The sequence below is a fragment of the Dasypus novemcinctus genome, chromosome 4, assembly GCF_030445035.2.
Source record: "Dasypus novemcinctus isolate mDasNov1 chromosome 4, mDasNov1.1.hap2, whole genome shotgun sequence".
NCBI lineage: Eukaryota > Metazoa > Chordata > Mammalia > Cingulata > Dasypodidae > Dasypus > Dasypus novemcinctus.
Genome location: NC_080676.1, coordinates 76623759 through 76647804, shown reverse-complemented (window position 1 = coordinate 76647804; position 24046 = coordinate 76623759). Strand labels below are relative to the sequence as shown.

At 46.1% G+C, this 24046-nt stretch overlaps 1 protein-coding gene and 1 long non-coding RNA gene across 4 annotated transcripts in view; one reads left to right on the top strand and one right to left on the bottom strand.

Annotated features, from left to right (window-relative positions):
- The window catches only part of MYLK (myosin light chain kinase), a 344455-nt gene that overhangs the window by 82898 nt on the left and 237511 nt on the right, over positions 1–24046 (bottom strand). For all 3 annotated transcript variants that reach the window (XM_023590948.3, XM_023590949.3, XM_012528021.4), the window contains 5 exons: positions 21745–21879; positions 18444–18596; positions 5616–5753; positions 3670–3867; positions 1666–1915 (listed from right to left, as the gene is read on the bottom strand). In XM_023590948.3, coding sequence (XP_023446716.2) covers positions 1666–1915; positions 3670–3867; positions 5616–5753; positions 18444–18596; positions 21745–21879 — 874 coding nt within the window. The remainder of the gene's footprint in view (positions 1–1665; positions 1916–3669; positions 3868–5615; positions 5754–18443; positions 18597–21744; positions 21880–24046) is intronic.
- On the top strand, positions 956–21596 carry LOC105746820 (uncharacterized). Its single transcript, XR_002798119.3, has 4 exons — positions 956–1197; positions 4179–4421; positions 9528–9651; positions 21502–21596. It is a non-coding gene; the product is annotated as an uncharacterized lncRNA (long non-coding RNA).

The following is a 24046-nucleotide window of genomic DNA, read 5'->3' as shown; positions in this document are numbered from 1 at the left end:
TTTTGGAGGGGATTTGTCTTCCTGATAATAACTGGTTCAGGCATAAGGCAAAGTAGTTGATACATTCTGAGCATACCACTGATGGTAACATGATGGCTAGCCAACCCACAGCCATCCCATCAGCTGACCACAGATGTATTTTTGAGCTCAGCCAAGATCTGTTGAGCCCTGCCCAGATCAGCAGAACTGTCTAGCAGAACCTGTAGACCCCAAGAAATAATAAATGGCTATTTTTTTAAAGCCACTAAATGTTGGAGTGGTTTGTTATGTAGAAAAAGCTAACTGATACAAGAATAAAGTACATGCCCAGTAAGGACCCAAGTGGGTAGGGTGCCTACTGGCATTTGCAATTATTGCAGGAACAAAGCTCCATCATGGCACAAGGCTACAGAGCCCTTCTGTATCTCAGAGTCTTGGGAAGACAGGGGAGGGATAAAGTTCAGGAGAACTAGCCTCTGCAAAATGATCAGGCAACTGAGCAAGGGCAGGTCTAACCAGCCTCAGGATGTGTCACAACCTGCCATCTGCAGGGTCAGCCTACAGACAAGTGCTCTTCTTGAATGCCTGGGACCCAGGGCAGGCGTCATGTCTTCATCTACCCAGGTCAGCAGAGAATTTGAAGAGTTAGAGCATTTTTTAAAGGATGGAAGAACATTTCTGGATCATGGTCATTTTAAAAAGTCTACCAAATGCTTACTGTGGACCAGGCACTGTTCTAGGCACTGGGAATATAGCAGTGTACCTTCATGGAGCTTACCTTCTTCTCATGTAATCTAGCAAGACCTTAAAAAGGTGAGAGAAAAAGGAATGGGGATAGTTAATTACCCTGAGGTGGTTTTAAAGTGTTTACACATTCTTCCATACCCTTCTCTTCAAGAAGCAGAGCTTAACTGCCCTCCCCTGAATTTGAGCTATACTTAGTGACTCACTTCTAAAGAATGGCAGAAATGACGGTATGTGATTTCCAAGGGTTGCTCATAAAAGACATTGAAGGTTCTAAGTTGTTCTCTCCTTTGGACCACTCTTTCTGGGGAAAGCCAGCTGTCATGCATGAGAACACTTAAGGTCCATGTGGCAAGGATCTGAGACCTCCTACCAACAGCCATGTGATTGAGTCATCTCGGAAGTGGATCCACCAGCCCCAGCCAAGCCCTAAGGGGACTGCAATCCCTGCTGAAATCTTGACTGCAACCTCAGGTAAGTCTCTCAGCCAAAATCACCAGGGCCTTTCTTCCAAATTCCTGACCTACAGAAACTATGAGACAATCAATGTTTGTTGTTTTAAGCTATGTTTTAGAGTTAATTTTTTATGTAGCAGCAGATAACTAATACATGCCCTCTAGCCTCCTGCTTTTCCAGTTTTAATTTATTTCTCCCTCCTCCATATTCTCCATACACCAAATAACGAGGGAACAAAACCTAAAATGAAATAAGACAGAGGACTCTGGGGGAACTGAGCTCAGAAGGAAAGGTTGTCAATGAATGTATGCTGAATTAAAGTAGGAAAAAAAAACCCTAAAATTCGCTAGCAGCAACAGAATTGAATTCCTTTGCTCTGAGGCCCAAGCCGTGCATTAGTCTGTGTTGCTTCTGGCTTCCCAGGTTCGGGGAGCAGAGAGCTGGGAGGCAGGGCTTACAGGAGGTTGGCAGGGCATGCAGACTCACTTGAGCAGGATCTCATACTGGCCAGCATGCCGGGGCTGCACATTCTTTAGAACCAGGGTGAACACGTCCTCGTTCTGCAGCACCTCAAAGTGGTCCGTGTCTTTGGAGAGGGCTCTGCCATTCCGGAGCCAGTGCACAGTGGGAAAGGGGTCTCCAGCAATGGCACAAGAGATGAGGACGCTCTGGCCCAGAGTGGCTGTCACTGAGCGAGGCTTGCTGATGAACCAGGGCTGGGTGCCATCCTGAGGCTCTGGAAATTGGCAAAGGGTAGCATTAGAGAGGGAGGCCATTCAGTAGACAGCATCCTCTCAACACTCCATGGTGGTGAAGGGTGGAAGAGTAGGCTGCCCAAATAACAGCTTGTCCAGAAATCACTTCTGTTGGGCACACAAATACAGCACATCCTTCTCATTCAAGTCTGTCTTGGGTAATATTAATGTGAGGGTAATATTAATGTGGATTTCTATATCTAAGGAAAGGAGAGGTAGCCCCGATGGTACAAGGGGCACTGGGCTTGGCTCTAAAGATCTGCATCAGATGTGTATGATTAAGAGTTGTTGCTTATGCACATCTTCGCAGGATCTCATAGACTATCAAGGTAGATACTACTCCAAATAGTGGGGCTCCTGAAGGCTCTGGAGACACCCAGGTCCTACAATCATGGCAGAGTTCCAGAGGTTGGTGCTTTGTCAGTGGGCCCTACTTTGGAGTTTGTGCTCCCAAGTATGACAGAGTTGGACTCAGATATGACCTCTCTACACATGCCTCTCCTGTCCCTTTTATTTGAACCTATAGTTGGTGCTGGAGTTGGTAGGTGTATGTCCAAGAGGCTTGAATCTCTGAGCTGTCCATGCGCCAGCTGGGACCTGAGCCACAACAGAGTTGCAATACCTACTCTCCAGTCCACTGGACTCTCCTAGGACAACTAACAAGGAGGTGAGGATGGACAACCACCATACCAAGAAACCGAGAGAGTCTACAACTGCAAACAAGGGAGTCCCATCCCTCAGCCATATGGGATCGAATCCCCCTATTAATTAGAGGTGGAGTGGGTATCACCATCCCAGAATCCTCAGGACTGGGGAATAAAATATGGACTAGAGTAGACTTACTGGTATTCTACAATATACTTACTGTGATTCTAGCAATGGAAGAAATTATATCACTGACATGGAGACATTGGCCCTGGGAGGTGCTGAAGTCAGGGAGAGGGACAAAGAGGTATAATATGGGGGCATTATCAGGACTTGGAATTGTCCTGAGTGACACTGCAATGACAGATACGGGTCATTATATATCCTGCCATAACCTACAGAATTGAGTGGGAGAGAGTGTAAACTACAATGTAAACTATAATCCGTGCTTAGTGGCAATGTTCCAAAATGTGTTCACTGATTGCAGTAAATGTACCACACTAATGAAAGAAGTTGTTAATGCGGGGAAGGGTGGGAGATGTAGGGAGTGGGGCATATGGGATTCCTTATATTTTTTTAATGTAACATTTTATGTAATCTAAGTATCTTTTAAAAATAAATAAAAATATATACATAAAAAAAGAATTGTTGCCGGTTTTATATGTATTTAACTTGTCTTTCCTTTTAAATATAAATTCTCTGAAGGCAAGGAGCCTAACAAGCCCATAATTCAATGCAGAATGCTATTATTGCCAAGGTCTTGCAAGTATTACAAGATTTCTCTCAGCACTCCACGCTGCTTGTCATCAGTAACCTAGAGGCAGCAGAGACAGGCAGGGAAGGGCAGCCTCACTCAGCCAGAGTTTGGGATGGAGGGTGGGAGGCTGGCCTCTGGGGCTGGAATGGGACCTACGGGCAGAGGGACCGCAGTGGGAATGAAGCAGGCTCCAGTGGTTTCCTCACCTCAGACAGGCCTGACAGCCCCCTCCCCCGCCTCCCTCCCCCAACCTCCTCCCTCTCCCTCCCCTCCCCACGCTCTCCCCTCCCCACGCTCCCCCGTCCTGTCCTGCCCCATCGCTGTCAGCCTCACCTTGCACAGTGAGCACAGCTTGCGTGCGGGCCTCCCCCGCACTGTTCCAGGCCTCGCAGGTGTACGTGCCCATGTCCTCCGGAAACACCTCCTGGATACAAAGGCTGTGCCGAGTGCCTCTCTGTTCAAAGTGGAAGTCCTCGGACTCCTGGATCTCATTGCCGTTGTGAAGCCAGATGACCTCCGGAGGCGGATTCCCTGGGCCGGAGGAGGGTGGGTGTAAAAGGACAGGGGGACTGGTAGGGAGGTATTTCCCTGGGCCATGTGGCAACTCTGCACTTAATCATACTGTAATACTGGACCAATACTTTACTCAGCTCTCTGCATTTCAGTTTCCCCATCTGTAAGATAGGGATTCTAACAGTATCCATGCCATGGGTTTGTTAGAGATGAAATGAGTTAATACAACCTCCCTTAGCAACCCACTAGACTAGCATCTTAAAGTAGATAGCACCTGGCACAAAGAAAACTTTCAATAAATGTTAGTTATAATTATTATTTTACAACAGACTTGGAGAAACGAGAAAGAATCCAGAAGTGAAAAATATGGTTTCAGAGGTGAAAAAGAAGACCCGTGAAGAATGGTTTTTAAAATTAGAATTCCTGATGCTTGGTGATACTAAGCAGTAACTGGAGGACTGGACTCAAACAAAGTATCTTCTGCTCTGCTCTGCACTGCCTCACAGAGTACACTCACGCCCATGCAATGTTAACCTCAGCCATTCCTGTGCCAATTTTCACTAAAAAGAAAGGTGAGTTACTATTTCGTTTCCACAGAAATGTCATCCCAGGTAAAGATGGGCATCAGCTACCCAGGATTTCTAAATGCTGCTCAGGGAGGATAGCATTTTCAGTTTTTACCATTCTCTCTCTTAGGCAGTTTTTAGGAATTTGCTGGGGTATAAAACAATGGCCACCTGTGAGGAGTCCCTCTGTGGTCAGAGCTGAGCATTCTGCTCTGCTTGCAGAGGAGCCACATGGAGAGAAGTCAGGACAAGGCAACAGGCCCCTGCAATGGGCTCCGAGGGAGCCCACGAGGCACCAGGTTTGGGCCCTCGGTCTTGGATGCTTTAGACAGAACATGCTGGAGGCTGGAGCATCTCCAACATCTTTCCACTCCAGGGCTCTGCGAGCAGCATGGTAGCTGCATTGTTTCCTTCACAGGCTGTGGAGGAGGATGGGGAGGCCAGCCCACTGTCTGGGACTGCATGGGGCTGCCTCCTGCCTGCAGGAGCAGGGGGTTCATCCAAGGATCGATTGCTAAACGGGACAGCCTGTGGGTTCCTTGTGGCTCCTCTTTATTGCTTCTACAGCTCGAGAGGAACCAAAAACCAGGCAGGTGACCTTCAGGCTGTCAGAGGAATTGATCAGTGGCTAAGGAAAATGTATTCAATTAATGGTAAACTACAGATGCTCCCAGCCACGAGATCTCCATGCCAGGAGCTTCCCTGGGCTTCTCTTCCTCACTTCTTGCAAGGCCTGTGATATCTCAGACTGTGATGCTAACCACAGGTTCTTGTGACCCCTGCCTCTGTTCTAGAAGGACCTCTGCTTTATTTTTTCACCTTAAAATTTAGGTAGAGAATATCTATCTAAATATTCTGAGAATGTCTTCTGAGAGTCAGGAAGTTCTCATATAACATGACTTTGTACCAGTCTTCAAACACCAACCAGCTACATTGGTCATACCATTTTAAAATTAATCCCTCTCTCCTCTAGAAATGGCCACCTTCTCTTTCTGGATCCCTTAGTCTTGAATCCAGAGGATCCTACCCAGAGGAGGTAAAAAAGAGAAGTCAAGAGGCCTCCACTTCTTTGGGTCCATTGCAATAGTCTCATGTCAATTTTCTGGTGGGTTAATGACCTGTGGTCCTGGGGGAGCAATGGCCATAATACAAACATGACCATTCCACCTAGAATCTGAGGAGAGAGATGCAGAGACACACCTGACACCTGGACTGTCATGGTGACCTGGCTTCCATCCATGACTTTGTGATCAGAGAGGCCTTGCAGGAAGGTGGGTGCAACAGGCTTGCTGGCAGCCACAGGCAGAAGGTATGCACTCTTCTGGTCACTCTTCTTTTCTGTGTGGTAGACGACAGGATGTGGGTTGAGTATTTATTCACTCATTCAACAAACATAGACTAAATGACTACTTGGTGCCAGCCAGTGTTGAGGTTCAGCTTCCCCTGGAAAGCTGACTGCTAAGACATAAAGAGTTTTGGAGGCCTGGGAAATCATCAGGAACAAGAGGTGCTTGGCCTGGCTGTGCCTAATAGCAGGAAATGTGCAACAAGACCTCTGTAGAGCTAGGCCCAGTTCAGGCTCTGTTTCCTCAGGAGAACTTTGAGGAGAAGCTGATACTTGGCATCTTATGAGATTTTTTCCCCTTAAAATTTATTTACTTTTTTGAATAAGAAACACAGCACATGGCACAAAATCTCAAAGTGCCGAAGAGTCTCCCTTCCATCCATGTAGCCCATCTATCAGCGGCTCTTCCCAGGGGCAGCCAATTTTCAGTTTCTTATTCACCTTGCCAGAGATGGTCTATGTATATGACATATACAAACAAATATATATATTCTTTTATTCTTTGAAGGAAGTGAAACAGTAATTAAATAAATGATAAAAATGAAAAAAACAATGATTGGCATCTTGCTTTTCTGTCTAATATTCTACCTCTGTGCCTTTCATAAAACAGAACTGAAGCACCTCCTCATTCTTTCCTATGACAGCTTCGAGCTCCATTGCTCTCTTATAAGATTTTAAGCACCTCAAGAAAGCCAGACACTACATACACTAGAGAGGCTAAAATTCAAAAAGCTGACAATCCCAAGTGTCAGTGTTGATGAGGATGTGGGGCAACCGGAATTCACATGCACTACTGGTGGGAAAGTAACATGGTGCCTTTGAAAAGGACTTGGCAGTTTCTTGAGAAATGAAACCACATATACATAAAGACTCACAGCAGCTTATTCATACTAGCTCCAAACAGGAAACAACCGAAATGTCCACCAACAGGTGAATGGATAAACAAATTGTGATACAAATTGTCACACAATGGAATACTACCCAGCAACAACAAAAAAAGAATAAACTATTGCCACATGCTACAACGTGGATAAATCTCACACTAGTTATGCTGAATAAAGAAGCCAGACAAAGAAAGCGTACATACTGGATGATTCCACTTATGCAAAACTTTAGAAACTGCAAAGTATAGTGACAGAAAGCAGATTGGTGGTTGTCTGGAGACATGGTTTGGGGGTTGGATTGCAAAGAGGCATGAGGAAATATTTGGGGTGATGGAGATATCTGAAAGTTTTCTGGGTGTATATATATATAAAAACTTATCAAATTAAATACTTTAAATATGTACAGTTTATTGTTTACTAGTACTACAACAATAAAAACTGGAAAAAAATTCTCTTTTAGAGAGAGAGAGAAAGCAGTTAGCTAATCAAGGACAAAAACTACAACAACTCTCTGAACACAGGGCTGGCCCATTCACTCTGGTTCAGTCCAGGATGGGGCTGGATTAACAAACAGGCTTTCCAGTATGCTTGGAACCCCCCTCCAGCTGGACACTGAACCTTTCACAGGAGCAAAGTAGTTGAGTGGGTTGTCATATTGCACACACAGGAAATCAGACAACCTGCTCAGCCCTGGGGCAGGATGAGTAGACACAGATGCCCACTCTCTGACTGTTCACCTTCGTTACTTCCAATGATTCCCTTTCCATTTTTTTGTGTTTTGTTTGTCGTTGATGTTGGTTTTGGCGGGGGTGAGGGTTGGGGAATGCAAAAGAATAAACGGAGACTGAAACTCTAAGTTTGGGACAAAACTAGTCAGTCTGAACCCCTGGAGGCTATTTCCAGGGTGCTTCTATATACCTGAGAAGGCCTAACTCCAAATTTGCCACTGAGCTTTTATTTGCTGTCACTGGAAACAAACTATGGCCCACTGCAAAGTTCTCTGAGCCGAGCCTCTGGAAATGTGGATGGGGAGAGGTTGGGAGGGTCCAGGAATCTGGAGGGAGATTTCCCTGGAAGCAGGTGCAGTCTGAGGGGCATGGAGCAGGAGCATGTGAGCAGTCAAGGAAGGGAAACTCCCTTGGTGCCTGACCAGGAGCCTGAAACCCCAGGACTCTGCTGCTCCCTGCCCGCCACAGAACCCCCTCTCCCGCTCAGGCCTCACAGCCTTTGGAGGAGGGCAGCCAGGAGGCCTTGCCAGAAGGGCCCAGGGTGGGCTTGGGGGACAGTAGGGTAGGCCAGCTCTCGTTTCCCCGACGGGGCCGCAGCCATCAGGAAAGCTGGCGGCCTCGAGAGAGTTGAGGAATTTCCTGTCTTGCACAGACTGAGAAGACTGAGGACAAAATGTTTTTGCGTCTCTAGAGAACTCCCTGTTCTTGCCTCTCTGCTACCTCAGCTGAGCCCCAAGCTTTACAGAGCTCGGTGCAAATGTGGCTCTTATTCCTAGGAGCTGCAGGAACATGAAAAGCTCTCAGTCCTCTCTCAAGCCAGCGGCCTCCTTTTCTTTGTCCCCAACCCTCTCTCAGTTATTCCCACTGCTCCTGTTTCCTTGCCTGGGGCTTTGGGACCTAAAATCATACACGCACCTCCCTCTGCCTGCAGCTCAGAAGCATTTCTGAGAGGGTGGCCTGGGAACCCCCACAGCACAGCTCCCTGATTCCCTGCAAGTCTGTGTGTCTGCCTGTGGCTGTGGAGTCGAGAAACAGATTGGAAATCTACCCCCGGAGGCAGGAGCCCGGCCTTGCAAGCCATGGCCTCTCTCTGAAGCTCAACTGCCTCAGCTGTCAAATGTGGGTAATAATAGTATCATCACAAGATTTGGGGGAGTCTTAAGGAAATAATATGTGAAAATACTAGGTGAAAGTATTCATTGTCAATGACATTTGCATGAGGTGGCCACAACCGCCAACTCGGGCTTAATTACTTAGTAAGTTTATCAGCAACAAATAGAGACTGTTCTCTCACCGAAGAACGGCAGACTCATTTTTATATGATTTGAGGCAAAAACTGCTAGGAATACAAATGTGTTGCTTAAAAATATCATGGGATACATCTCAAAATAGATTGCAAAACAAATTTTCATTGCACCCCCTCTAGGAGAGAGGCGAGAGAGAATAACGGCATTTAGGGACCTGGCCCCTGTGGTGGTAGGGATTTAGTTCCAGTTGTTATCCATTACCTCCGACCCTGTCCTTTCTTCCCCCAAACCTTGCAGCAAGAATGGAGGGGAGAAGGAAATGACAGGGAGTAAATGTCCAGAATGAACGCATTCTCAGACCAGCTGGGGCCAGAGGTCCTGGTTGTATCAGCTCTCCCCAGAGGGTGCAGGGTGAATCACGTGGGACTTGAATGACGGTGAATAACTGAGTCACCCCCAGTTAAACCCAGCCCTGGTCTTCACTGGGTGAGAAAGCCAACAACCCTCCCTACAAACACACTCACACTGGGATCAAGGAGCCAGCAAGGATCTCAAGTTTCTGGGCAATTGGCTTCCTTTAAGGCAGCCCTACTAGAATCCTGCAACCCCTGCCCCAATCCCACTCCTCTGCTTTACTGATAGAGAGACCAGGCCTCAAAAAGGCAGAGTGCCTTGTCCAAGGCGACAGAGCCAATTACAGTCATACCTGGGCTTGGACCCAGGCCTTTTCATGATGCGTCCAGGATGAATTACATAGACCAGTCTCTTAATATATTTTTATATAGAAATAATGTTAGATTTATAGAAAAAGTACAAAAATAATACAAAGAATTCCCATATACCCTGACCCAGTTTGCCCATATGCTATTAATATTATCTTCATTTACCATGGAGCATTTGCTTCACAGGGACCCAGCCTTCTCCAATGGTGCCCACAGTGAACTCTCCATGAGGACAAGTGTGTGATCTGCTGACCCACATCCTGGACTTTTGACAACAGAGGAAAACTGAAGCAGAGTGGAGTTGAGCCAGGTAAAAAGGGCAGTGTGTGTGTGTTTGCATATCACTACACTGCAAAGCCATACCAATCAGTCTGGGTCATCTGTGGCCTATAGACTACGTATCAGTTTATGCTCACTGTTGTATGGTCCGCGGTAAAATAAGAAGAGAAAGATAGAAACTGGCTTTCTTAGCTCATGGCTCTCGCTGTGATCTGTCACGAGCTGAGTGGATCTGAAGTGAGTTCCTTAACCTAAGCCTCTGACTGTGTTCTCTCCTCTAAACTGGTGGTAATACTTACCCTCTGCAGAGTTCTTACATGATTAAAAGAACTAACATGTAAAATAGCCCCCAAAATATCTGGCACAGAGTAAGCATAAAAAAATACTTTATTATTATTATTATTATTTTTGCCCTATTCCAAGTGACTTTCTTGGTTGGACAAATTCAGTGAGGAAATTCCCCAAACCACGAGACTCAAATCTATTCAAGCAGAGATCTGAAAGGGAATTAACAGGTGCCATTGAGATAAAATTATAACAAATCTTACAACACTCAGCACTTCGATTAGAAAGCATTTTCACAGCTCACTGAGTGCTCTCCTTGCTATCCTCTAAAGTAGTGGAAAGATTCTGTCCCATTTTACAGCTGAGGAAGTTGAGGCTCGAGAAGGAAGCTGGCCTGACCTGAGATCCTGGGGCTGAAAAGGCCACCAAAGATGAGGCTGCCGCCTGCTGGCGCCTGTCTTTGCATTTTCCCTACACTGGGCTGAATTGGAGAAGAAAGACTGGCCACCCAAAATCTGTCGGGGGCTTTCTGTTATTGTTTGTGTTCATGCCAGGGTCACCATTTACCCTAGAAATTTGCTTTGGGTGGTCCCTTAGCTCTCATCTGGCACAGGCCTGGCTTAAGGCTGGGGCAGGAGGACCCGAGGGGTGAGGCCCCTTTGGCAATGCTGCCTCAGGGAGCCCAAGCCTCCCTGTCTCGAGAACAGACAGGCCATGGCACACAAACTGCAAGGGAGGGCTCACTGGGATCCAGTGACAGATCTGCTACCCAGCTGAAGTGCAGCCAGACTACAGAGACCCCGAGTTTTCCCCACAGCTGGATTTCCTGCTGCTCTGTTGAGCCCAGGCCCAGGAAGGGTCCACCTTCTGGAATCCAGAAAGGACTGATTTACTGGCCTAGGATTAAAGAGTTAAAGTGGCTGTTTCAGCCACAGGATCTGTCGCTCTGGTACCTGGTATTGGCCAATGGACTCTCCATTCACTCACTCAGGTGTTCACGCCGACTGACTGTCTACTGGGGGCACTGTTCCATTTGAGAGAAAGGGAAAGGATCAGGTCTGCCCTCCAATGAGGAAGACAAGACACTAAGATTAAAGCAACTTACTGACAAGTAAAAATGATGCCATACAGACTAAAGCTGTTAGTAGGACACGAGAAAGGGAAGGAAGGAGAAAAGGAAGAATGGAGAGAAGAGAGAAGAGAAAGGGAAGGAGAGAGGCAGAAAGGGAGGGAGGGGGTAGAGAGAGAGAGAGAGAACAAGAGATCTCTTTCCACCCTGTTGACCCTCAGCTTTTCCTGCCTGGACATTTCTGCTATCCTTTTACCTCTTCAGAAGCTTTTTTTGAAGACCGTTCCTAGTCATAAACCTAAACGTGACATCCTTGCTCTGGTGAAGCAAAAGCGCCAACAGATTATCGGGGTCCCAGGTAACAGAGTAGAAAGCACAGGGGCTAAAGCAGTTGGAGGAGCAGTCCTCATGCTTATTAGTGGGGATACATGGGCAACTAACTTAACTAAATTAACCTTAACCTCTTGGAGCATCAGTTTTCCTCATCTGTAAAGTGGAATCAATTGGAAAGTGTGAAACAGAGTTGTTACGAGAAGTAAATAAAATAAACTAGCTTTTCTAACCAATTAGATTTTTTCTATCAAAAAATGTTCCTTATTTAAAACACAACTGCAAGTACTTTTAGTTTAAAAACACTAGTGCTAAATGATACTAATCCAGTGTTATATTTGGAAAAACTCTTATTTAGAGAAAGATTTAAATACCTACCCAATAGGTGCAATTTGTTACCTTTCTCACTAATCCTTATACAATAATGGCTATGATTTAAGTGTCTCCCTCCACACTACAATAATTCTCCCAAAAGTTTGTTCTTTTCTTTAAAGCCCTACTTTTGCTATGAGTTGAGCAGGGAAAACAACCTCAGTTCTGAATTTTTTCTTAGAAGTGTTTTCTTCACTTGCCAACTTTTACTAGCCAACTTGCTGCTTTCTGACACCGTGAGTTTATGGATTCTAATAGGCATTATATGCATCTTTTTACACATTGACTATGAGGACAAATGTTTTCCTTGAAAATGGCTTTCTGCAGGCTTCTAGCTCATAGGAAACTTGTTCAGATTAAAATGAAAATCTGTGCAATGTTATTTAATGTATTTAGACAGATGAGACAGAAACGTAAGACAGGAACAGAACATTGGCAGCCACCGCACGGACAATTGAGGGGCTCCCAGGGGCGCTGCCCTCCAGAGAAGATATTGCCTATTGCTGTCACGGCCGTTTATTAAGTCCCACTCTCAAAGACTCAGTCTCTCTCTGTCAGTGGCTTATGAGATGACAAGTGTCACCGAATGAAAATGGATGTGGAATAGCCCTCTCCTACTTCCTCACTGCCCCCAGTCTCCTGGCATCTCTTCTACACACATATTCTTTGAAAATGAATAGCTAGTGGGGAGGGAAAATGCTTTCCTTTATCTTGGATCTGCTGAAGATTCTTTTTAAAGCTTTGAACATGAACTATTTTCCTTAGTTATTACTTTGCAAACTACTATTCACTCCAAACCCTGTTATACTATGGAAATTCAATAAATCATCAACTGAATGGGAGTTATGGAAACACAATCCTCCCCTCTTCCTTTATTTGATGCTCAAAATCCATCATGGTCCAGAGATCATGGAGCACCTTCCTCCTTTTCCTAAATTCCAGGATTTTAAACTCAAGAGGACAAAGGAGGGTTACTTCCACCCAGCTGAAGTGAAACACAGGTCATTTATACAAGCCGTAAATTCTCAGGGAGGCATTTGAATTTCCTTCCAAGTCTGTCTCCTAACCAGATAGAGCCTCCTTGGAGAGTCAGCAAAACTGCTGCTTCTTGTGGCATAAAAAAAGTCTCTTCCTCCCATGGCCTTGCTCTCTTTTGGCCCTCCTTTCCCCGAGTAACTTGTCTAGAACCTAAGAAGCAAATGGGAAGAGAAGGGTGCCAGAAAAAAAAAGGAAACAGTGATGCATGACATCCCCAAAAAAGATCTATGACCAATAATGATAGGGTTGGTAGAGCAGGGATCATTGTAACCTTGGCCTTCTTGCTGTCTTAGAAGTTATAATCAAACTCCAAACTGAAAGGTATAGCATCCAAACCACCCCAATGTTCCCTCCCGATGAGTGCCTGGAAACCACTCTCTCCACCACACTGTCCTAACATGGATCACATTTTTGCCAGGAACACAAAGCTATAATTCTGGATGGCATTCTTGACCAAGGACTCTAAAGCAAGTAAATGGAAGATATGACCTACAATGGGTTATAGAAGTAGACAGTTATAAAATGCAATAATTGTTCAATTAGTAAAATGAGGTTAAAACTCTATGTTACAGACACAAATGCAAACATATATAATCAGAGGTCCCTCTGCAACAACAAAGGAAAAACATGGTACACAAATCCAGTTCTGTGTATTCAACCTACATAAAATGAAAATGTTGGTTATAAGTGAATTTAACGTTTAATTAATTGCCTGCCTTCTTGGAAGTTAAAAGACTTTTGGACAGATGTTTTGGGTAGACTAAAGTCCCTTAAAAATAAAATAAAATAAAGACAAATTAAAACTGATGTTTATTCATTCCTTCAATAAATTTCTCTTTAGCCAACATAAGTACTGAAATTTTTCTCACTGCTTTTAAGCTCATGGAGGGCAGGATTCATGCTTTAAACCATCTGGATAAATTATGTAATATCCAAGTATCTGAGCATAACTTGGGAAGAGAGGAGGAAACAGCCAGTATCTTCCAATTAAAATGATCTTCTCCAGAGGTGGGAGGCTGTCACTGCTCAAAGCTGCCTAACAGAGGTTAGTCATTTGAAAATGTACCTCTAATGATGCTTTAATTATTAACCAAATGGCTGACTTTACCAATGTCTGCTATCTTCATTAGGGCTCCTCATCAAAACAAATACTCTGATAAATATGCTTATTAGATTTAATTTTTTATTCTAGAGGTTAAGTCTTTTTTCAACTTACCCACATTTTATGAATTTCATTGCCTCTAATAAGCCCAGCAGGCCTTCAGTAAAGTAAACAAACTATTAGGCTGAGAAACTATGTCAAAATGGGCACAATCAGCAGGTTATTAATAGAATTTTAGCCTTGACCAAGACACTGTGTGTGGGGGAGGTGGGGGACAAATTCAAAATAGTCTAGCCCAAAGAAGCCCCCCCCATCAAAGACTCGCTCCAGATTTAGTGAAATATTTACTCTATTTCAGATATTCCTAGGCTCTACAGGAATTTGGATTAATCATCCTTTAGGCTCTATCCTGGGTCAGAAGGGAAGACTTTCATTGCCTGGTTAACTATTTATAGTTGGGATCCACCTCATCCCCATTTCCAGTTTGGGAGAGGAAGAGAAGGAATGTTTGCTGAAGGACTACTGAGTTAATTTGCAAATCTCTTGCACACTCCAATGACCACTGAGGCCCCAGGCAATTACACAGTCAAGAAAATGCCTCCTCCTGCATTTCTGGGAATACTCCAGTTTGTTCTTTCATTCACTCACCTGAATACATGCTTATTTGGAAGGTCCTGTCCAAAAGCAAAAGTGAACATGGCCCCTGCCTGCAGGGAGCTTACATTCTAGCAGGGGAAGACAATTAAACCAGCAATTAGAGAAAAATTTCAGATAGAATAAAGTGCTTCCTCCATACTCCTGGAGGTGCCACACTATCTACCCCTGCCTCCCTCTCTGAACTCATAGTCTACCACTCCTGCCATCTGCCCACTTACTCTAGCTGCACAGGCCATCTTGACGAGGCCAACCTTGTTTCTGACTCAGGGCCTTTGCACTTTCTGTTCTGTCTGCCTGGGACATTCTTTTCTCCAGTTCATTTAAGACTCTGCTCAAAGATCACCTCCTCAGAGAGGCCTTCCTTCACCACTCAACTGAAAAACTATCCCTTTCATCATTCGCTATTCTCATACCCTGCTTTCCTTTTTTTTTTTCTTCATATTTTTTCTTTTAATAGCACTGATCATTATTTGAAATGAAGCCAGGTGTTGATTACTGTCTGTCTCCCCATCAGAAGGGAAGCACTATGAGGGCAGCGCCCTTGTCCATCCTAGTTGCTCTACAACAACTCCTAGCACAAAGCTCAATGGGTCAATGAAGATTTGTTGCTAAATAAGTGCAGTCATAAGGGTGTTAAGAGAATTCATTCTGGGGTGCTTAGGGAAGCCTTCCCAGAGGAAGTGCCATCTGTGGGCATTAGCCAGGGTTTTTTGCAGGGAGAGAGTTATGGAGGAGGGGAGGCAGAGAAAGCAGGAAAGAGTGGCTGCAGACATGCCTTAGGGCCAGGCCAGCAATTTCTGGATGATTGCAAAACCTTGGCAAAAAGCTAGAGGTGAGAAAGAGTCCTCACATCTGGCCTCAGTAAACTATCTAGTGACTCTCAGATTAAGCTTGCCTAGAGCAGAGTGGCCCCCCAAAACGGCTCCTCTGGGGAAGTCAGATAACTGGGAGATGCATTGCAATATAGCGCCCTCTTGTGGCCAGAGACCATGGAATGCCATGCAAGAGACTATGTCTTTAGGTATCTGCCCAGCACCTCCCATCTCTGGTTCTCTTTTCCCCTGACCAAAACAAAACAAAACAAAACAAAAACATCTCCACTGTCATAAACGCGATCTTTTAGTAAAAACCACTCATCAGTCTTGGTATTTTCACTATTTTATCTCATGTAAAGGTCCTGGCTCTGTTGGACATCATTATAACAATAGTGCACACTTGCTGAGCACTTCCTACGTTCTAGGCATATTATGTATATTAACTCATTACACCCTCATGTCCTGGGTGGCAAATAGTGATCAGTACCCATTGTACAGAAGAGGTGAGGTCTAGAAACGGGCCCAGGTTGCAGTGCTGTCGGGCAGTGGAACTAGGATATTTTCCCTGGCAGACTGGCGCTACAGCCCATGCCCCCAATATGGCCCGAAGCCATACTTAAGGGAAGTGAAAGGCTGGGCCTGGGCAGCTCGGGGAGAGGTGGGAACAGAAGGTTGGCACAGTAGGGAACAAATGCTTCTGCTTTTGTGGCTGCAATCATCTCCCTACCCCCCAGGGGACCAGGAGCCAGAGGAACTGCCAGTAAAGTAAGAAAAACTCCACCACTGAGGATGGTGCGGAAACAGACTCAAGCCTCCCAGGTGCCTGGGATGCTACACCGGAGGTGTTGCTGTGCCAGGCTCACCCTGCCCCCAATCCTCTGGAGAAAACAGTCCAAGGCTGCTGGGCCTGAGCAAGTAGCTGCATCTCTCTGCCTCGTTCACCATTTATGGTATCTGAGCCTCTGTCTGGCTTCACAGGCCAGTAAATCCCCCATACCGGGAGCGGGTTCTCACTCATGCTGTGCTGTTCTTAAAACAAATCCAAACACCCTGGCAGAGTGCTTGTCTAGGGCCTCTCTGTTTCTGCTTAAAAGCATGCTTGTGCAGGGGATCGTGCCAGCCCCACCCCTTCCACAGCCCCAAGGGCAAGCAGAAGGGCCCCGGAGACCCCCACCTCCAGCAGGACTATAAGCTCAGCTGGGTTTCTCTAATCCAGGGGCTCTTAACAAGGGGTCCGTGAGCTTGAATTTAAATTCAAAAAAACATTATTCTTGTGGGGATGTGTTGGTGCGGGTGTGATATACTTATTAAATAATACACAGTATAGTTTGGACTTAGAGGTCCACGGTTTTCACCTGACTACAAAGGGTCCATGGAGCAAAAAGGGTTAGGAATGCCTGCTCTAATCCCATCTAAACACAGGCAGCTGGGGATAGATAGTGGCTCAGCCGGGCTGTTAGCTGAAACTAACAAGGGAGAAGTTCAGCAAACAGAAAGCTGAGGCACAGGGCCCATCGACCATTCTGAAGCCCTCTGCTCACTACTGGACTTTGGAGAAGGTCAAGCTGACCACCAAGAACTTCCCGGGAGGGATGTGGTGGGGGAAGGTGAAGGCCGCTCCCCTGCCCCCAGGAGACACGGTTCAGATCTGTTCTCTTTTCCTCATAAATCTCATTATCACAATTTCCTGAGGTCCCTCAAAAAGCCATGTAATTAGAACTATGAGGTGAGCTCTATGGTAAGTGTGTGACCTGGAATGCCGGCTGGCAGACTCCCAGAGGCCACAGAGAGGCTCCAGCCTGAGTGGAGGGCTTCCTGGAAGGAAGGGGTGGACCGACTCGTGGATGACACTCCACACCCAGGCACTTCAGAGAAACTGGGGGGGGGGGGGTTGAGGGAGCATGGCCACTCCCAGAGGAGAGCTTTGCAGAGCCACGTCTTAATCTGCGCCAGTTCCTTTATCCCTAAGGGATTGACACTACTCAGCCCACAGTGACCAGCCTCCCTCTTTGGGCCAGGGATTCGTGCACACTCTGAAATAAATGCGGGGCACTGGAATGTTCACCCGCTTCAAAGTCACAAGAATCTAGGTGGGAAAGGCCAGCTTCACGTCCTTGTTTAGAGCATGGAGGCATGTTACATTAGCCTCTTGAGACCGCTAGACAACTCCCGTGAAAAACTGAGGACAGCACTACCCCCAGGGCTGATGAGGTTCAAATGAAATAATACAGGTCAGGAGAAAGTGTTTAACACAGTAACCAGCAAGTGTTTGTTTCCTTCCCTTTTCAATGACACTATCTCCTGCAGCCTCCCAAGGAAGGGAGCTGCTCACATTGCAGGGGGGGACTCTCTCCTGGACCCCTGAGCACTGGGAAACAAAGAAAGAGAAGACGAGGGCTCCTGCTAGTCTGCTGGGGGAAACAGAACACACCCCACCCGGTCCAAGCAGACCAGGATCCCGTCACGCAAGGAGCTGGGGGGACAGAGCCAGGCTGGAGAAACAGCCAGTGGCCCGGGCCCAGGGTGAGGTGGAAAGTTAGGCTTGCCTGAAAGCAGGCCCCAGAAGCCCTTCATGGGACCTGTCACCAAGCCTGTCAACACCACAGCCCAGACATCAGTCATGGGCCCTGTGGCTCCTCTGAGATGGCCTAGGATTAAGTGCTTGGACCTGAGGAATGGATGACCATGGTCATCGGGTTACTGGGACACTGGGCTGGGGAGGTATAACAACAAGTCCAGAGGACGTGTGTGTTGCAGGGGGGCTGAGGAAGGGGGACATAGCCTGTGACCCTCCGGAAGGCCCGATCCCCACGTTCTGTTACTGAGGGTGCTCTGCACTCACAGGGCTACTTGTTAGTACTCCTAAGCCCTATGGGGACACGTGGGTACTCCTCCGAACTCGTCCTTTGGTGAGTTCTTCTTCATACCAGACTCAGAACTTCCTGAGCCAAGGACGTTCTCGCCTCCCTCTGCGTCTTCCCCCAGTCAAGGTGGGGTAAGGGAGTGTGCGAGCGGGGTGGTCTTTGCAGGTCCACCTCCCAAGGCAGACCCTTGTCACTGTGAACTCCTGGGGACCATCTCCTCTACCTGCCCCCCCTCCAAAGCAGACATGTCTACAGGAAAGGTGCTTTAAGAAGGCTCCCCAAGACTCCTACCGTGGACAGTGACCCGGGCACTGCAGGACGCCTGCCCCAAGGCATTCACGGCCAGGCAGGTGTAGGTGCCCTCATCCTCCGGCAGGGCATCCTGGATGTGGAGCTCGGCCACGCCGCCCTGGCAGGTGGAGTGAGCGTACTGGATGGGTTGCTCTGTGGATGGAAACACAGGAGAGCTCAGCCCAAGGAGCACCCAGAGGCAGGGATGTGAGCGCTGTCCTCAGCAGGGCTGCTGCTGCCCTGACGCTGATGATCGCCACGCCCTCGCCCATCTACTGAGAGCACCGGTGATGTGTCAGGCCCCATCTTAGCACTTTCAGGCTTGTGGGTGGGAGGAAGAGGCAGGTGCTAGCGATATGAGGGGCAGGGAGAAATTGTGAGGGGTGAAGGAGCACGACTGGGGCTGGAAGGACTGGGGAGAGAGTCCAGAGGAAAGGGGGCACAGTTCTGGGCATTCTGTGTTTAGCAAATAGTCACCAAATCCACATCTTCAATCTCACAGAATTCTGGGCCTGGAAAGACAGCCCAGCCTTCAAGCAGAACAGACCTTGCCCAGGCTGAAATGAGGCTCCTGCTCCCTTCAGATGTCTCTAGAAACAGATTCCACTAACCATCACAGATATTTATTAGAAAGCAGCCTGCATCTCTAGCCTAAATGCTGCTTTAGGTGCATTTCTTTTGTGCAATTAGGTGCCCTTTAAGATTCAGAGACAAGATAAATATAGACAACTAGAAATGACGCTGACCCCTTCTTCCCAGAGTCCTTCCAACTTTCAGGTCACAGAAAGTCCTGCGCTTAGACAGGAGTGCACACCATGAACTACGGTGGCTTCCTTCAGGCTGTTTGTTCCTGGGACTTTGTCATTCTAGGACGTTAGCTTTCATTTCCAGGGGAAAAACCCCTCAGTACTGAAGATTCTGGCCTTAAAGCAGGAATGTGTCCATTCACCACATAGGAAGCAACTGTCAGTTTCTTCCCTTGCCTGGTCCTAGGGCCTCCATTTGCACTTCATAAAAGTAGGAGTGGGGGTAGCAGGGTGAGAAAGAGAACAGGAAGAAATCCTCTCCCTATAACGCAATATTTTCTTCTGTACATAGCAACACTTAATGTCTTCGTGATAGTTTGGGCAAGAGACCATCAAGCACGCCGTGGGGCCAGGATCCTGCCACTGAGAGGGCTGAAGGCTGCTCTTTGTTTTTATTTTTTATGACAATGGCATCCGCCAAACTTCTCTTCACTGAGCATACCAGTATTTTCCATGACCACTCCACCTGCCTCTGCTATTAAAACATGCACCCAAGACCTGTTTGAGAGCTCTCCTCTGACTGCCGCAAAATTTGTTTCAGCTCCACAAACATGGGGGAGAATAATAGCCCAGAAAGAAGTCGTTGGCTGAGGGTACTTCAGAATTGGGAAAAATCAAACCCTCCCAACTGTAAGGTTGGGTCATACCAGAGTTGGCAGCCCAGGATGCCCAACTTGAACTTGAGTGCCCTCTAGTGGGAAGAGTGTGAAAATGCCAAGATTCACCAAGAAGAGGGAGGTGAGGTTGATTTCCACATCCTGAGTAGTAACCCAGGGGTCAGCAAACCACAGTTCAAGGGTCATAGCTGAACGGCTGCCTGTTTTTGAACAGCCTGCAAGCTAAGGACAGTTTATTGTTTTTTTTAACGATTTATTGGAACAAAGACAGGCTGACCCATTATGTATTGTCTACGACTGCTGTGCACTAGAACAGCAGAGTAGAGTAGTAGCTACAGAGACAGTATGGCCCAAGAAGCCAAAAGCATTTACTATCTGGTCTTTTTTAGAAAATGTTTGCTGACTCCTGGCCTAGACTCTGAGTCAGGCAGAAACGAATCTTATTCACCCCTACTGTCTGTATTCTGTTAGGGCCACAAGGCAGCTGCCTCCTTGCAGTCAGTCCCCAGGGCTGCCAGGGGGCCTGTCTTTAGGTGTGGAGTGCGAGTGAAGAGAGACCTCCGTTCTCACTTACGCACTCAAGAAGACTACATGTGGGAAGCCTGGCTGGCATGTCCTCTCATGGGCTACAGAGAATTTCTGCCAAGCCTGGGCAAACCCTAACCAACAAGAAGGGTCAGAGACAACGGTCAATGACACAAAAAAGACTGGGGAATATTGGCTGGAGAGGTGAAGGGCGCTGCTGGCCCCCAAGGAGCCTGTTCTATCAGAGACCCGAGAGCTGTCTGAGCCCCTGAACCTTTGGTCCCAGCCCACCTCTGCACCTATAAGGACGCCGACGCCCAGTGGGTGTCAAGATCACCTGACCACACAGGGCCGTGTCCCCTGTCTCCTGACTCTTGGCTCTTTCATCTTCCCTGTGGTTTCCTAAAGCAGTCCCTGCTCAGTTTCATCAATTTAATGGACTGTTCTCAATTCTTAAATTAGAGTTCTCCTACATTCTTGGCATTAAAAAGGCCTTTTAAAAGGGGAAGGCTGATAATAAATAGTCATTCATTTCTTTAAAGGACTTTCTTGACAAAAAGATGTTGGCATGCCTTTACAGGGCTATAGAATTAAAAAGAATTAATGGACTCCTCAACTTATTTTATGAGACAGCATAACTCTGATAAAAACCAGGCAAGGGTATTGGGAAACAAGGGAAATTTTGGAATTAGCAATTTTTTTTTTTTAAATCTTGAACGTAGTAGTGTTTTTTTTTTTTACTGTAAGCATTTGTTAAAATTCAGAACATATACTAAAAAGTGTGAATTTTTCATGAATATTAAACCTTAATTTAAAAATCAATCAGTGTAATTCACCATATTAACAGGATAAATGAGAAAAGTGAAAAAAAATTACTGGTCTATAAACCCCCAAACCACCTGCCACTAAATAAAAGTGAGGTCTCTTGAGCAACTTCTGGTGTGTTTCATTAATTAGTTTATTTATTCATTTGTTGACTCAACAAATATTTATTAAGGTCCTACCAAGAATCTGATCACTGGAAAAGGAATTAAATTGATTGTGCACCTATAAGCCAGGTACCTCATTAACTGTTTTTTAAAAATAAATGATCTAATTTAATTTTCACAGCCACCACCCTGCCAGGTGGCTGGTATTACTTCTGTTTTACAGATGAGGAACTCAAGACTTAACAGTCATAAGCTGTCCAGTGTTCCATAGCAGACTCCCAGTCCTTGTGCTCTGTGCCCTGCGCTTCTTTCTTAAGCCACTGGGATGATGGAGGCATAAATATGCACAGTGGTAAGTGGGGAAGCCACAGGAGAATGCAGAAAGGACCAAAAGGCCTAGGGGACGGGAGCAGGGGAAACTCACGGTTGAGCAGCCAAGTGATTCGGGGCATCGGGGTGCCCTGCACCGAGCACTGCAGCACAAAGTCCTGGCCCTCGATGATGGTACAGTCCTTCAGGCCCCGGGAGAATGAGGGGGCCACCTCCATCCTGGCCAACTCTGAGAGGGCAAAGAGCAGACAGGCCATCTCAGCATCACAGCTTATCTCCTCCGGTGACTGGCCTCAGCTGCTCCCAGACTCCCAGACAGGCTCCTCCTGTCCTGGGTGCCTGGTGGCCTGTCCTTGTCCTGTCCTATTTTCCTATTCAGAGAAGCAGGTAGCACTACCAGTGTATAGACCAGGAGCCAGAGCCATAGGAATTGGCAAGAGCTTTTCCATCGTCACAAACTACCCCTAGGCCTTGGGGAAATCAGAACCTGGGTCTACATTCCCTCCTCCGTGATTCAAGAACCTCTTGTCTTAAATTTTGCTATCCTAGAGCATCCTGAGAGCTGCTTCTTCCTACCTTTGTTGTTCCTACTCTACTTTTTTACCATCTCATCTTCTTTAATGTGTTGCATCAGAGATTACCCAGTCTTGGTGAATATATTTTTACTTGTAGAGACCACATGCCCAATGGCGAGGGCATTTCAATTTTTAAATTATTATAATTTCTTTTTCCAGTCCCGGGGTTGAATTAAATGAGAAAGACTAATATGTAGTTTGAGACCCATCCTAAACCAACGGTTCAGAACCTCAGGAGGCCTAGGAATATGCATTTAACATGTTCCCTTTGTGATTCTAATGCACACTCAAGATGCAAACCACAGAGCTGAATTTTCAAAAAGAATTCTACATTGCTGAATTGGGAAACAGTTTGTAGTTTGGTGACCCTAATTAAGATCAACAGGAATAATCACGTCTATAACCAACAAAACATGCTGCAGAAATGTCAAGGTGGCTGATATCTGAGAAAAGATAATTGGGTTTGGTGATCAGAAGATACATCACTGGTGCTTTTCAAGAGAAGCTATTCAATATACTGATGAGGAGAAAAGCCATTTTATAGTGCAATGACTTAGGAACAAGGAAACCAACAGTATTGGAGGTCCTACTATGTGCCAGGTGCTTTTATAGATGTGATTGTGACAATGCTATGAGGTTGCTAGCTTTATCTCATTTCACAGATGAAGTTAATAATCTCCCACAGTCAAGTCCCGTGGTGAAGCCAGGCGTTATACACAGCTCTCTTTGACTCTGTATCTATGCTTTCTCCTCTAGACCAGAGCTCCTAAATGGAAGAGTGTAGGCAGCAGGAGCAGCTACAAGTCAGCATGATGGTGCATCTGAACAGGTCTGGCATGGAGGAAGGGATGGACAAAGTATGCAGAGAGCCTCTGAGAGGCACATCTCCACCCTTGCCATCAGCCAGCATCTAAATCCTTCATTAGAGAAATACCTTTGGAGTCATTGAAAAGCATATGGGATTTTGTGCCAGACTAACTTAGGAAAGAAATACAGTGCTACCTTTTACCAAGCCTGTGACCTTGGGCAAGTCACTTAACCTCACTACAGGTCAATATTCTCATTTGGAAAATCAGTGTAACTGTATTATCTCATAAGGTTGTTGGGATAACTAAATGAAATAATGCAAGTGAGGCACTTTGTGCAAAGCCTGGTACACAGAATATCCTCATGAGTGTTAGCTATTATTATTAAATGAAGCTGTGACTACATTAGCAAGTTTGGTGGTGAAAGAGAGTAGAGTGATAAAGTGGTCACTAGAGGAGCAGTCAAGCAGAAAGGAAGATTTTCTTTCCTTTTTAAACATAGGGAAGACCAGAATGTGCTTGTAGGGGGAAGAAAGGAGTTTCAAGATTAAGCAGAGGAGGAGAGATTGAAAAAATGGTGGGAGAACAAATTATTATTAGATAAGATCCTAGAGGAAACTGGAAGGAATGGAAAGAGAAGTCTTAGTAAGGAAGACAGGCAGGTTTTTTTCAGTAACAGAAGAAAAAGGAGAAAGAGGTAGTTGCAGAAGAAGTCAAAAGAACCCTCACCAGATAGATAGATGAATGGTAGATGCTAGTTAGATAGCTAGCTAGACAGAATGGTACACCAAACATGGTAAAATGTTGGTATGTGGTTGGGGTATGTTGGTGTTCTCTATATGGGTTTTGTATTATTTTTGAAACTATCCTGTATTTGAAATTATTTCAAAATAACAAGTTAAAAAAACAAAACAAAACTCTCATCAGGTGACTTGTGTCTTGGTGAAGTCAACTTCCACAAGTGAAGTGGGGTTTTATGGAGGCTGGAGAAGGTTTCGAATAGCTAGCTTCAAGG